The 15,621-nt window shown below is 27.3% G+C and overlaps 1 protein-coding gene across 1 annotated transcript in view; it reads left to right on the forward strand.

Annotated features, from left to right (window-relative positions):
* LOC103571437 (uncharacterized) overlaps window positions 1–15,621 on the forward strand; it is a 32,284-nt gene that overhangs the window by 5,812 nt on the left and 10,851 nt on the right. The window contains exons 2-7 of the mRNA XM_014442654.2: window positions 7,943–8,193; window positions 9,163–10,576; window positions 11,696–11,930; window positions 12,476–12,530; window positions 13,159–13,440; window positions 13,520–13,831. Coding sequence (XP_014298140.1) covers window positions 7,945–8,193; window positions 9,163–10,576; window positions 11,696–11,930; window positions 12,476–12,530; window positions 13,159–13,440; window positions 13,520–13,831 — 2,547 coding nt within the window. The 5' untranslated portion in view covers window positions 7,943–7,944. The remainder of the gene's footprint in view (window positions 1–7,942; window positions 8,194–9,162; window positions 10,577–11,695; window positions 11,931–12,475; window positions 12,531–13,158; window positions 13,441–13,519; window positions 13,832–15,621) is intronic.

The raw sequence follows: 15,621 nt of genomic DNA on the forward strand, positions 1-15,621 counted from the left end.
AGTGGACATACAAACTCGAAGCTTATTCTATAGCCAATACGATGATACGGTAGAGAAAAGTATTTAGACACACTATTATGAATCTCTTTTCACGTCTCACATATAATCTGTAAATGTAGTGGTCATTTTTACCGGACAAAGCTTTAACAAACATATATTTTGTGTTAAATAAGAAATTTAAGTCAAATTTTTCACAGTGTAGACTTAAAAGTTTGTTATACACTATTCATGAAAGCTATTAAATTAATGATTTAATTCAACTGCTATCGAATAATCTTGAGATAGTATTTGAGTTTTGCTTATTATATAAATTTTATTGATCTATGCACTGTAAAGAAAGCGGTGTTAAAACGAACACACCGGTGTAGCAGTACTACTTTGTGTTTATGTCCGCAACCGGTGTTAAAACGGTGGACATGCGGAGTAAATGATTTCGTTTAAAGTATAAGGGTGTGAGTATCGGTGTTTTTAAATTTACAGAATAGAAAAAAATCATAATTATATCTCGTTAAAATTATGAAATTATCATTAATTGAGATGAAAACAATTTTATTACTGATAAAATAAAAAATGTCGATTTTATTAAACTGAACAAATTCTATTCATTTTTTATCGTTTATCAAATTGAATATTTAAGAATAATATAATAAATTTTGTCATTATAACTCTGATGTTTTTTATGAAGAGCTAACTGATTTAAAGATGACAATTTTTGCTTTGATGTAAAGATAACAATTTATAATTGATGGTGTCAAATTATGGATACTAAGGCGGAAATATTGGTCGTATAAAAGAATTTTTTAAATAAAAGTTGTAGGTAATTTACTTTTCTACAAAAAATCGTAAGAGACATTTTTTTTTATAAAATTAAATTTCATACAACTTTAGTTTTATAAATTTTTTTCCAAGACCAATATTTTCACCGTATTATTAAACATTTTAACCCATCATTCATTAACTAAATTAAGGCAAAAATTTTGTCTCTAATAATAAATTAATTATTGATAATTTTATTTTTTTTTACTGATTTGGTTGCAAAGAGATTTAAATCATAAAAATCTATTTCGTATATTTTATACATTAATATTAACATATCACTGTGGACGAATATTTTTTCGATTTCTCTGTAAATTGGTAAATCTGTCGTATCATTATAATTTTTGAAATAAAAAAAAAAGTTTTTATTTTGTATTTGAGATAAAATTTGACATCTTATGTTTTAAAAATAAATAATTATCAAAATAAAAAAAACTTTTAATATACCTCGTTTTTAAAACGAACTAAAAAGTATAAAAAAATATTTCTCATTTTCATAAAAATTTAAAACCACATACAGATTCCGAACTTCTAACAGATAGTTCTGAAAATTTATAATTGTGAATTTTTAATAGTTATGAAAATACTTGTAAGATTTAAAATAAAAAACGTGGGGTGCATACAATATGTAACTATAAGAAGTGTATAGAGAAGAGCTGTCAATGAAAAAACTTACAAATCAGTCCACATATTTGCAATGCATTAAAATTGTTAGTTGAACTATTAATGCATCCATTGTCTGTAGCATGCGCCCCACGTTTTTTGTTTTAAATCTTACAAGTATTTTCATAACTATTAAAAATTCACAATTATAAATTTTCAGGACTATCTGTAAGAAGTTCGGAATTTGTATGTGGTTTTAAATTTTCATGAGATTGAGAAATATTATTTTATTCTTTTTAGTTCATTTTAAAAACGTGGTATATTAAAAATTTTTTTTATTTCGATAATTATTTTCTGCTTTTTAGTATTGGGTGAGTGAAATTTTGAAATCGATTTTAAGGCCTGGATAAGCTAATGACGAAGACATGAGACAAATTTCAGCTATATTTCAGTTTCTTTTCACTTAATCAAATCTGAAATAGAAAATCGCTATTTATACCTACCAATATATCAAACTCATTTTTTATAGGATTTATAGTTCAAAATATTAAAACAAATCAAAGCCAGATTTTTAGTTAAAAATTTTGAATATATGACTCTATTCATGGTGCTGGAGGTCCTAGTCATCACATTCTTTCTATCTCCTTCATTGTATTTTGATTACACGGTGTTTGTTTATCTGTCATCCAGTTGTGAGCTATATTCAATAATATAACTCATCCAGAAATTAGTTTTAAATTAATTATAAAAAATTCGTACTGAGCAGTCAAACAAACGAATATGAATTATTTATTCGATTTTTTTTCATTTGTTTTTGTTTTTTTAATTTTCTTCTTGCTCTTCTAGTGCTTCTACTTTTCATTTAAAAAAAATTTTTTTTTCATTTTCTTGCACTGTCATCTGATTTTGAGCTCTGTATTTGAATTTAAAAATGCAATATAATTTTCATTGGTTTGCTATTAATATAATGGTTTTGCAAAAGTTTTTTTTTTTGTGCATTTACACAGTTTTTGTATTCATATTTTTAATCATAAAATGATATTTTACTATAATAAAAATTAGGAATTTTACGTTGTCACAAAAATCGAAATTAAAATTATTACTATATAAATGCTGATTTTATCATTCAATTATTTTCAATGATCTTACATTACTATAACATAAATAAATGAATATAAATTCGTTTTTCACATCCGTTGTCTATGTTAGATAATAATCTTGTAACAAAAAAAAAATGTCCTAATGCAGGTGCTCCCCCACATGATGTCTATTTATTCAAAAAGGTAAAGCTACTAATTCGTTCAACTGTGCCATAATTTATCGTTTTATAACTATGCAAATGTCAAGTAGATCGTAGTTTCGATATGGGAAGTATACTTTTGTATATATATAGATCGTGAAAAGAACAAGAGGACCCCCCATGTTAGGAGTTTATTCACTCATCAATTTACGCTTATAACTTTTTTAATAAAATCACATGCTCAAGTGTACACAACTCAGTTACCTGTTGCTAAATCTTTTTATATACACACATGACGTCATCTGTTTTTATTTGAAAGTATACCTCCCCCCTTCAAAATATGCAAATAATAAGGTGTAATCAATTGTATCACAATTTAATGTGTAACTTTTTGATGTCAAAATATTTATAAAAAAGTTTATTTAAATGATCAACCATATAAATTTTGTAAATGGAAATATGTGAATAATTAATTCGATAAATATGTAAGCAATATGGGCCATTCTATGTCGAATCGACCAATAGTTGGAATCGAACCTTCTCGATTTTGATAAATTTTAGTCAGATGTTTTCTTTTACCCTATAACGCAATTTTGCCAGAGGAAAAAAATTTGAAATTTTTTTTCAAACATTATGCAAAATTCAAAATTTCGCGATTTTTTCGGTTTTTCAACTTTATTTTTCAAGTATTTTAAAAATTATGAATACTATGATAGTTAAAAAAATGATCCAAAGCTACTTTTGAAGAGGATACTTAAAGCTATAAAAACAAAATTTTGAAAAATGAAAAATTTGTCAAATTTTGAATTCTCGAAAATCGTTAAAAATGACGATCGACATTAAATTTTTGGCTCAATTTTTTTTTTTTTTGTAAAACATCATGAACTTATTTTAAAAGATTCTGAAATTTCTAGACCTGTGTTTTTTGTTTTTTCAAAAATATGAAATTTTGAATTTTATTAAAAGAATTTTCTTTATTTTTTAATTTTTTTGCAAAGTAAAGTTAAGCAATCACGTAACTTTGTAAATTTCAGCAGTAAAAATTTCACTTTTGACATAATAATGTTGAAAAGACCATTATCGGTGGTTATATTCTTATTTATTTGATATCTATCATCAAACATTTACTTTTATATATAAAATATTAAAGACAATAACTAACGATGAGTTATAATCAGTATGCATATCGTTCAAGCTACCTGTTGTGAGGATTTCAAGCTATTTTTACAACGAGGCTTGAGACTGAGTAAGGAAAGATTCCATATCGCTCGAACGCATCAACTGATTTCGTTGATAAGCCTTTATAACTATTAAAGAATTTTATCGTGATTTACATTGAGTAAAATTTCGATATCATTTGACTTTATTTTAAGTTATTTGAGCAATAAAATTTTAAAAAATTTTTTTCAACGATTCACAAATTGGCTTATTGATGTCAAAATCTAATCAGCTTTAGACTATTAAAGATTTTTGGAGCCAACGTGGATTAAATCTGGAGTGAATTTAAAATTTACTCTCAAAGCCAATTTCCTTCCGAAGATGAGTTTATTTCAACATGAAAACTCTGAATCGGAGAATGCGAATTAAAATAAAATCCATATTTACTCCGAATTCACGCCTAATTTTTTAGTGTGAAAAGTTCAATAAAATTTTCTATTTGACCAAATTGGAAACTACTCAAAAGTTATTAGTAGTGAAAGATTTAAAAAAAATATTAATTTTATCTAATTCTAAGTCTATTACATTTGGCATGGAAAAACCCTTTTTTCGAAGTATTCATACATAGATATATATATCTAATACTTGTACTCAGTACTCATTCTGCCAGATGACGCTTTACTATACCAGATGGGCAGGTGCCCAGTAATACGTCCCACACTCAAATGAAACTCTCATATTCTTTGTAGTTGACATACACAATACAAGCGTATAAACATACGTGTGCTATGTATTATATATATATATATATATATATATATATATATATATATATATATATATATATATATATATATGTATGTAATATGTAGTTGTAAACTAAAATATATGATAGTAAGTTGAATAACTTTGCACTAGTATAAATGAGTTTATAAATACATAAATGGTATATTTGTGTGGTGTATATAGTAGAACTCTCACATAAATAAAAAAAAAAAAAAAAAAAAACTGCTCGCGTGCATTTAGTAACAGCCTGTATGCAAATGAATGCGTTTTTATACCTTACAACGACAAAAGTTCACTCATACGTGCATTATTCTTTCTCTTTCTATTATTCTTTCTGTTTTACTTACTCACATGCTCCCCCTTTGAGAGGAACCGTTAAAAGTTAAAACCTGCTGGCTCCTAAGTGTGTGAACGCGTTTTTGGAGTTATACACAACTTTTCGCCAACAATTGTCGTATTGACGAAAATTATATAAGGGGTATATTTTGGGGAAGATATCTCACTCTCGTTAATCGTCTGTTAGTAACCATTAACTTTTCAATTGATAGGGGTGATGATGTTGACACTACACTTGTTCATTCAGATAATTATATTTCATTTTTTAAATTACTCACTTAGATTACATACATGAATAATTTTAACAAATATCGAGATTCTATAATCTTGATATATGAAAAACTGCAAAAGCAAAGCATGTATCACATTCAAAAACTTTTTTTTTAAATTTAAATTACAAACTGCGGCGATAAAAAAAAACCAATGCTGTTAATTTGAAACCTGCTAGATTTTGAATTCATAGATTGTTTTTTCTAAATGATATAGAAAATAACTAATTAGACACCAGTCAAATAAAATATTTTTCTTTGGAGTAACTAGTTGAAAATATCAAATTTTTAAATCTTTTTAAACATAACTGGTTTTTTGGGCATTTCATAAATTATATATGATTACACTGTCATTATTGACTGATGGACTAGAAGGGTGTATTTTAAGTGAAGCAAGTAAATTTAATATGGTGGCTACAAAACAAAATCCCCAAAACTAAAATTAAGTTTAAGAGGTCAAGAATTTTGAAAATTTTCGAAATACTAACAAAATAGTCTTCTTTTTCAAACTTTTCTTTTTTTACTAAGTATATGGCGAATGTTTTTCTATAGAAAGTATGTATGATCTGAAAATTTTACTTTAAAAAATTAATTTTAAGTGATTGCGCAAAAATTTCGAAATGTTCCGAATTTTCGGCATTTTTAACCGACTTAAAATTTGAATTTGAAAAGGAATTTTACAGAAAATCAAATAGAATAGAATATCGTTTTTACTTGTATCACAGCGTGTTTTACAAAACTGTAACTTTGCCTTATATTAAATATTTACATTTGCTTTTACACTAATTTGACTTATTTTTCTACGAATTTGTATTTTCTTTTTTTATTTTTTATCTTATATCACACTTTTTACTTCATTTATCACAGTTAAGTTACAATCTATTTTTATACTTTTTCATACTTAATTTAACCTAGTATCTAAACATGTATTGCGATGTCGGAATTTCAGGAAATCAAATATTTTACAGAAGGTTCCCGAGACACTCCGGTATAGTAACATTTGCCGTAGCAAGAATGAAAATTTGAAAAAATGAAACACGATTTTTAATAGTATATTACATACCTAGGCCAGTAAAATAAGAAAAGTCTCAGAGCACATGTAATTGTTGGCCGAGGCTGACAAACATGTGGTCTGAGGCTTTCCTTTTTACTGGCCAAGGTGCGTATACTATTTTTCTGCTCGACGAAGCCGGAAAATTGCAACTTCGTTCAAGGCAGCGGCCCGAAAGTTGCCACTTTCCGGCCGGAGGGCAGAAAAATAATTTAAAAATTTTCAAAATTCTTGAACGACCTCTTAATCTTCAAACTAAAGTTTTTGAGCTCAAACTTGATAAAAAAATTTTTTTTACTATACACTAATTTTTTAGAGGGTGAGAATTTAAAAAAAAAATAAGAATTCTTTTCGAGCTACCCAATGTTTTGTATCGAATTGTCTTTATAACATTTTAATAAATGAATATAGTTTAATGCAATTTTCTTGAGCGATTAAAAAAATAGTTTTTTTAAATAGGCAACAAGAACAAGTTTCACTAAACAGTGAAGCTTGATTGTGGAGTTTGAAATTTAATATGTTAAGCATCACTGGTTTTGTGAACTGAAATGAAACGCATTCAAAATTTATCATAGCCAATTTTTTACAGATTTATTCATGATAATTCTGGTTTCGTATAAAGCTATGTTATACAGATAAAATGAATCTACCTGTCTATCTATCATGAAAATTCTGTTAACTTCAATGAAAATTTTTCAAACAAATAATTCATCTTTATAAAAAAAATTAACGAATAATAATTTTTGCAAAATAAATGTATAGTAAAGTACATTGTTTTTTATAACGGTATTCATTTCATTTGAAAAAACGAATTGAGCGAAACAGATGTAGTGGTCAAAATTTCCAGTTATACAAAAAAAATACTGTTTTGAAAAGATCATATTGTTGACGCAAATGTTACCCAAGATGAATGTCTTCCGGGTTACAAAGATCTTTCTACAAAAATCTAACATGTTCTTCTGTTACGGTTCTTTAAGGATATAAAACTATATTATTACTTTGGCCTTTTTCATTATATATATATACTTTTTTTTTATTTTTATTTTTATTTCATTGTCGACACATTTCCTTGGCAGTCAAGAATGTTAAATTTCCGTTTATCCAATCACAAGAAGACAAACGTGTTAACTCGTAAAACCGAAAAAACTCAGGTGCACAAATTCCAACCCTCCTTCACTATACTTATTTTCTGTTCTCATGGGTTTCACCTGTTACACTGTTTCCCTTATGCTACGACAGGTGCTCATCTATTGTTACTATACAATCTTAGCTCTCTATAAGTCTTCGTCTTGGTATATATTTTTTTTCCAAAGATAATTAAGTGAATACTTGAAATTTTATTTTTTTTACATCTTCGATTATATATACGCCCATTTTAAATAAAGTTACAATGTATCAAAACATTGTATATCATATATCATTAGTGAATAACTTTAAAATATAAAAATTAATTTTTTATTTTTAGCTAAAATTTTTTTTTGTTAATTGAATTTAAAATTTCATTTTAATTCATTTAATTTATTTTCATAAGTCATTAATAAATTTTTTATCAATTGATCGACGTAAAAGTGAATCAGACTCAACGTTATTTAAGAAAAAAAAAAAAGTCATATTAGATTCCTAAACAAACATTGAATTTGAAGACTTTTATTAAATATCTGAATTGTTTATTTTGTCTATTAGAAATGCTCAAGTGGACAGTATCCAGATCAATGTCAACCGCAAGTTCGGCGTCCCACGGTCCACCTACAATACACAAGACCACTCGCCGGCCTTTTTGCGACCTCTCAAACACACCACCTGCTAGTGGCACAAGATCAAGAGTCACACCACAAACAAACATTGAGATAGATCATAATGCCACAGGTAGATCAACTCCAGGACGTCGAAGACGCTGTAGAAGTCACGGAAGTGATGTTCGTGCCTACTTTCAGGTAAATAATTATAATTATTCACAATTAATTTAGATAATATATTTAAATACTGAGAGACAATTTTATTCAATAGTAATAAAATATATTTGTACTTAATAAAAAATGTATTACTGTCATGCGCAAATAAAAAGTTTACTAAATACGAATCAAAATTTTTTCAAAATTCCGTTTCAAGTATTGACTACGTGTTTATTCATATACTAATTGAATTACTAGTGTAAATAACTAATAAATAGATATGTCAAATCCAAAAAGTTGTATTCCATCGATAAATTGAAATTAAAAAATTTTGTTACAGATTAATTTATTTATGAGCAGTAAATAATACCAAAATATTAAAAGTTACCCTTAGATTTGAAGTATGTAAAAAGTGTTAACGAGATTAGAATCTTAAAGTTTAGACTTTGGGCGATTTTAAAAACGTGGATTTTTTTTTTTTTTAATATCACATAAATTATTAAAGAATTGAAATTTTTTATAAATTTACAGATTAATTCCAGTATAGTTAAAAAAAATATTTTTAATTCTTGAAGATAGGTTAAATTCATGAAAAAATAATAAAATACAAATCACACCGAAAAAAACATTATTTTTATTGAAAATTTTCCTCGATTAAACGTGTCATGTATATATTTCACAAATGTTTTCTTTTTTTTAATTAACAGCAGTTACATTTGACACTTTCAAACAAATTAAAGATGGCCATCATAAAGCGGTGATTTTGGTAATTTGTATCTAATGAAATTTTATTTTTGATAATACTCTCATTTATTTCTCTGCAATCGAATTTATTGTTATAAAATAAAATTCATATTAATATATAATTGATATTTATTAATATGTAGTGGTGTTTTAGAAAAAATTCTAATACGCGTTTTTATTCCTGGCGAATACATTTGTCTCTCAGTGATGTAGTATTCTACTATAGTAGAATAATAAAAATAATGTTATAAATATTATAATTTATAGGCTACAAAGCCAAATACAAGGCCAAACAAACGTCAATCAATCGCAAATGAAACCTTGGAATTGCCAAAGACGGAAAGCTCTTACCAAAGGACACCTCGAATAGACACTGATATTGGTCCTTTGACATATATTCCTGAAAATTATCATATTTCTAAATGTCCTATAGCTCTTACTCTACCAACAGACCCTACATCATTGTCTCGTGCTTATTCAAAGACTTTTAATCATGTCAATAATAACGAACTACCTCAAAATGTAATGAATGAAGCACGTGTAAATCTTCAGTCACATGTATCTGATTTTTTCCAACAAATATCTCTTGCAGGAAGTCCTGAAGATGTTATGGAAGCTGATTCTGTACCTTTATCAAAGTCTAGACTATTTTTTAAAAATAATGATAGAACTAAATCTAGCCCTAATGATAATTGTAAATCAATTTATTATCCAAAATTAACAAAAATAAGTAAATTACATGCAAGATGTACAACACCGTATCATACTAAAGTACCTCCATTTAAATTAAAAGAAACTCCTCTTGCTAAAGAACTAGCAGATTTAAAAATAAATCAGGATATTCCTAAATTTGAAAATATGAATAATACAGTTACGGAAATAATAAATGAACAACAACAAACAAATGTTTGTAATAATAAAATCGATGAAAAAATAAATATTATAGATTCTGATAAAGAAAAAAACAAGTCTGAGACAAATAGTGATACAATAAAATCAAATGTAAATGATGATAAAAATAATGTAGATAATAATTATGAATCAGTAGAAGAAAAAATGATTTATGATGAGGGTAAAGCTAAGCACAATGACAGTTCGGTATCTTCAGCTAGTCAACTATTGGAAAATCCTTCACCGATATCTTGGGCATTTCGGTCTCCTTCGATTGATTCCGATGGAGAATTTACTCTTAAACGACAACGAGGAATTAGAAGAAAACGTCAACAAAAAAATCAGGGTACAAATAAAAATTCAGCTAGTAAAAGAGCAAAAACACGATCTCAGAGTATTAGTCCAGAGACAAAAAAAAAAATTTTAGAAACACAAGAACCTCCAGTTGAGGCTGTGAATCTTCATGTTAAAAAGTTACCCCTTGAGACAGACTTGGACTCAACATTTGGTGAAAAAACTGACACTAAAGCATTAAATCAATGTCAAAAAAATGATGAAACCAAGACAAATTTGTGGGATCTAGATAGTCCGAAATCGTCTTTGATTGATGATTTTCCAAGCTCTAAAAGCTCATTTGTTCATTCTGTCAATGAAACGCCTGAAGCACCGCTAATTGCCACTGTCAGACGATGTCTCAAGTACAGTCCTGAAGTAGAAATACCAAAATCTAACTCCAGATCGTCTATTGAACTAGAGTATAATATCATCGGAGATTGTATTCATGTTCGAGGTTGGTTAATTACTAATAATTAAAATTATTATTATTAATTAATATAATAAAAAAAAAAAACAATTTAGCAAATAAATGAAATTCATTATGATGATCTAGGTCATCTTTAGTGATTTCACTCAATGTTTAAACATTTTTTAAAGTCTTCTCTTACGTCATTGCAAGCTTGAGCCTATCTTTATTTAAATCAGGGTGGGCTACTAAAATTGACACGTTCCTGAGAAAAAAAAAATTTCCTAGTACATGCGCGACCACGGGCAATCTATGTTCTCTCTTATTTAACTTTTATCTTGCTATTCCTCTGGGAATATTTTGTCAGAATGACTGGAGACTGGGATAGATTAGTATGTGACTACGTTCCTGACTAACGTCATCGCGCAATCGCGGAAATATATTTTCCTTCTCTCTCTTAGTCTCTTATCCTATCTCATCCTCATGTCTTAAATTTCTCGTACTCTTGGGGTGAGTTCGAGGTAGTATCGTGTGCTAGTAACTTACTGATCTTCCCGCCGTCCCAATTCTGGTTAGTATGTCTAAAGATAATAATGATTGACATTAAATTTTATTATTTATTTACTTATTTATTTTTTTTTTTCGTTCGATATCAAAAATTACTTTCAATCATCTTGAATAATTTAAAAAAAAATTAATAACTCATCTTAATTTTTTTATGCCAAAAATAAACTGATAATAAATTCCAATTATTAACAAAAATATTTTGATTTTTTTATCCATCCCAAAAAGACTAATTTGTGAAATAAAAAGAGTTAAAAGGGGTTGAAAGTGTGTGAAGGACGCGGGAAGTAGATAATGCCGCATTGGATGAACAAGTCAAGTGAAACAGTAGTGTGAAGAGTGGTACAGTCAGACAAGACAATAAATGTCTCCAGCTCATTATGCCTTTCTTTCTTTCCCATCTTTCTATTATATTCTATTTTTACTTTTTACATTCTTTCAAAACAGAAAAAATCTTTACCCCAAATAATTACGTAATTAAATTTTTTTTAATTATTTGAATTTATTATATTTTAATAATTACTTGCAATAAATAAACTATTTTTTTTTTTTACTAAAATATAAATTTCTTAAAAAAAATATTTTTTGTTATTTTTAAATTAGTAATCCGTTGTAAGGATTTAAAACGTTCATACGAAGGATCAATCCACGCCTACGTAAAGGTGAGCTTAAAAAATACAAATGGTGAAGGTGTAGTAAAAAGAACAGCAGTACATCGTGCAACACCAAATCCAGTATTTCACGAAACATTAATTCTACCTTATCCAACTCACAACAACTGTACAAATAGATCTACGTCCCTTGATATCGCCGTTTGGCATCGAGATCGACGTGCAAGGTAAATATAATACTAATCGTCTTATTTATAAATATAACGATTAAAAAAAAAAATGAACTAATTTTTTTTTTTAAATAAAACGCTTACATAATAAAGATAAAAACAAACTATACAAGATCTTTTTATAGTTGAGTTAAAAGAAAAAATATGTATACATAAATCCCATCAATAACGGTCTTTATATTCTTTGATCTTGTTTTTTATTTTCCTACCGAGGATTTTTCGTCAGAGTATCCTCTGAAGCGTGATGATATCCAAGTCTTGGTGAACGGGTTCCTGTAATATGAGCGGGAGGGGAATCGATTGGTTGTTGAGACATGCGCATGATGTTTAAACCACGTGCGAAAAAAAACCCGGTCATACTGAAATTTACTATCGCGATCGGATTAGTTAAATTGACAAGAATTGCTAGATTATTATAAACTGATTAACTTTAAAGTAATTGGTGATTATGATTACGATAATAAATTAATGACTAATTAATTAAAATACTGTTATCATAATAATATAATTTTTATTTTAACGAAATTATTGCGTGATTATAGACGCAGTGAGCTCCTGGGCTGCATGACTCTACCCCTACCTTTGGCACAGGATAAGGTAAGAAGTGATTGTTATCGTACTTGTAATAATGCTTTACTTGTATGTGTTGTTATTTTTATGATTATAATGATCCAAGAGAGGGAAATAAAATCTTACTACTATAAATAATAATAATTTAAATATGCATATATATCAAATAAAACTAACAGGCTTTTTTTATCCCTCCCATTGTACATTTCTCCTCTTACTCGGAGGTCAGGGCTGATTCGATTATCCAATCAACGTACCGCAGTAATATTTCCCGGTTACCTGTTTTCACAATTGTGCGGTTGTTTGCTAGAGACACAAGTCAAATATTTACTCCTTGATCTTTGGATTTTATTCTTAAATTAATAAGTTTTAATAATATAATAAAGTGTGTCTATCCAATAGTTTAAAGTTCGAAATATAATAAATTGATAACGAAAAAAATAAACAAATAAAATAAAAGAAAAAAATGATTGCCGTTGCAATTTACTGCGTCGCGTTTCTCGTTGCTGGAATATTATTAAAAATTTTTACAATTTATTAAAAAAAGATAGATTCCACTTTTTAAATTAAAAAGTTGCTAAACCAGGTATTTTAATATAGTAATTAATTAAAATCGTAAATATTAATTGAGATATGATATTTATTGAATGTTAAGGAAGCGACATGGCATCCTCTACAAGTGGGATCTGCTCGAAAAACAAGCACACCGTATGCAAAATTACCCCAAGAATGTACAGTATCACCACCTCTATCAAAAGACGGGGATCACGCAGACAACAATTCCAATGCAGATGATTTTACATATCTTAGACACTTGGAATTAGAGCCTTTAGATGAATTAACAGGATTACCGCTCCATCCTGGATTCACAGCCAGAGGTGGTAGAACACCTTGTACAATAACTCGACGTTTAATTCGACAAAGCGGCGCCAAACAGGTAATTCAATGTCAATAACTTATTTTTTATTATTTTTATTGTAAATAAAATAATAATATTTATTTTTGACATGTTATAGATTCCGTGGGGTTTCTCGTTATCTTGGGGTCGTCCTCCTCGAGTGGAACGCGTGGATCCAGGAAGCCCAGCTGAACGATCAGGTTTGAAGCCTGGTGATCACGTTGTCTTTGTAGACACAACAAATGTAGTCACGCGAGCTCGCGAAGACATACTCAACTTAATTCAAGCAGCTACAAATCAACTTATTCTTGAAATTTACCGCAAGTCAGGTGCACATGCTAACACGCAACGACCTAGTCTGGTGAACGTAACGTTACAACCTGCGCTAGATCATCCCAACGGCCAGGGAGCGATCGCCTTCACCGCTGAGGTCGGTACAGGCGTAATAGTTTAGATTTAATTATTTATTCAATTGAATCTTTTACTCCTTGATTTTCACCTAAATTTATTATTATTATTATTATTATTATTATTATTATTATTATTATTATTATTATTATTATCTTTAGTATTATTTAATGTCGCGATATTTATTGCGCTTAAGAAACGCTGTGTTACTTTGATTATAAGTTGAGGATTTTTTTTGTTTATTATTATTATTATTTATAATTGATTTTTCGATATTATGTTTGTTCAATACTTTTTTATATAATTAATCAAGTATATAATGACTCAAGAATAGATCATTTTAAATTATGGTAAAATAAGAAAAATATAAATGTTCAGTTAATAATTTATGCGTCGTGAAAAATTGAACACTGTGTTATAAATTTTGTTTTAAGTTATTTTTATTAAGTTTTAGCTATTTATTTAACCAGTAAATAAGTTATAAAAAAAAAATCGTTATTTCAAAATAATTTTACGATTGTCAACGTTTTTATTTATTATTTAATTAACAACGACTTAAAACGAATTATTGTATGTTTACAGAGCTTATTATTAATAACTATAGTAATTATTATTATATTTTGTTATTTTTGCGAGTTATAAATTTTTTTTTTCTTGTCAGAAACAAAATACATTTTGTAACACACAATATTTAAATTTATTATTGAACATTATTTATATATAATTTTAATGGATTAAATCCATTATAAAATCGCGAAAGTGAGGACATTTTGTACTTATGTTTTTTATTTTCTTTTTTTAAAAGTTTTTTGTTGCCAACAAGTATTTTATTTATTTTTCAATTAAATTATTTTGTATTTATTTTATGTACCTAACCCATTTTTAAAAATCCTTTTTTATTATAGTAAAAAGTCTTAACGAAACTACAGCAAATGCATGTGTTTAAAATACATATGTTTTTAGGACACAGCTATTTAAAAGGAATAATAGCTTCGTGTAGTTTTGCAACAAGATTATAATAGAATAGTTCTCGGAAATTAGTTTTTAGTCGTAATTTTCATATAAAAAGAATATATATATACTTAGCGATATTCATATTTTCAAAATTTCTAGTATTTTTCTTCAACTTAAAGTAGCTAAAAAAAAACATTTAGATATGATCATTTAAAGCGGCAAGTAAAAGAAATAGAGTGATACACAAAAGAAAAAGAATTTGCTTCTGAAAGTTTAAATAAATTATTAACAGATCAATAATTTACATTTGTAATGAGAATTTAATTTTATCTTCTAAACAATATATATATTTACGTTATTTTCTTTTTGACATAAATGAGCAATCAATCAATAGGCACTTTTTCTGATTTTTAATGAATTTAGCAAATTTATTAAAAAAAATTAATTTCGAACTTTGATACAATAATTTTTTATTCATTTTATATTCTTAGATATGATATAAAGGGCGATAATCAATAAAATTTTATAACAAATAATTACATAAGAAAAAAAAACAAAGAAATCATCAAATAGTTGATACAATCAAAAATTTCCATTTAATAATCTCGTAAATTTTCATCTGAATTTCAACATAATTTATAGGAAAAAGAATAATTTTTACTAAAATCGTACAGTTTTGTAAGCTACACTAAAAAGGGGGTGGTTATCATATCTAAATTAAGTATTGCTAGTGGTAGATACTTGTCATAACAAAATGTATCGTGAAAATTAGCAATACTACAGAGAACAAACGAATTTCTTGGCGCAAGAAATATTTTGCACTATGAATTTTAAACAAAAATTTTCTTAAGATTAGAA

This window comes from Microplitis demolitor, chromosome 7 (assembly GCF_026212275.2).
Source record: "Microplitis demolitor isolate Queensland-Clemson2020A chromosome 7, iyMicDemo2.1a, whole genome shotgun sequence".
NCBI lineage: Eukaryota > Metazoa > Arthropoda > Insecta > Hymenoptera > Braconidae > Microplitis > Microplitis demolitor.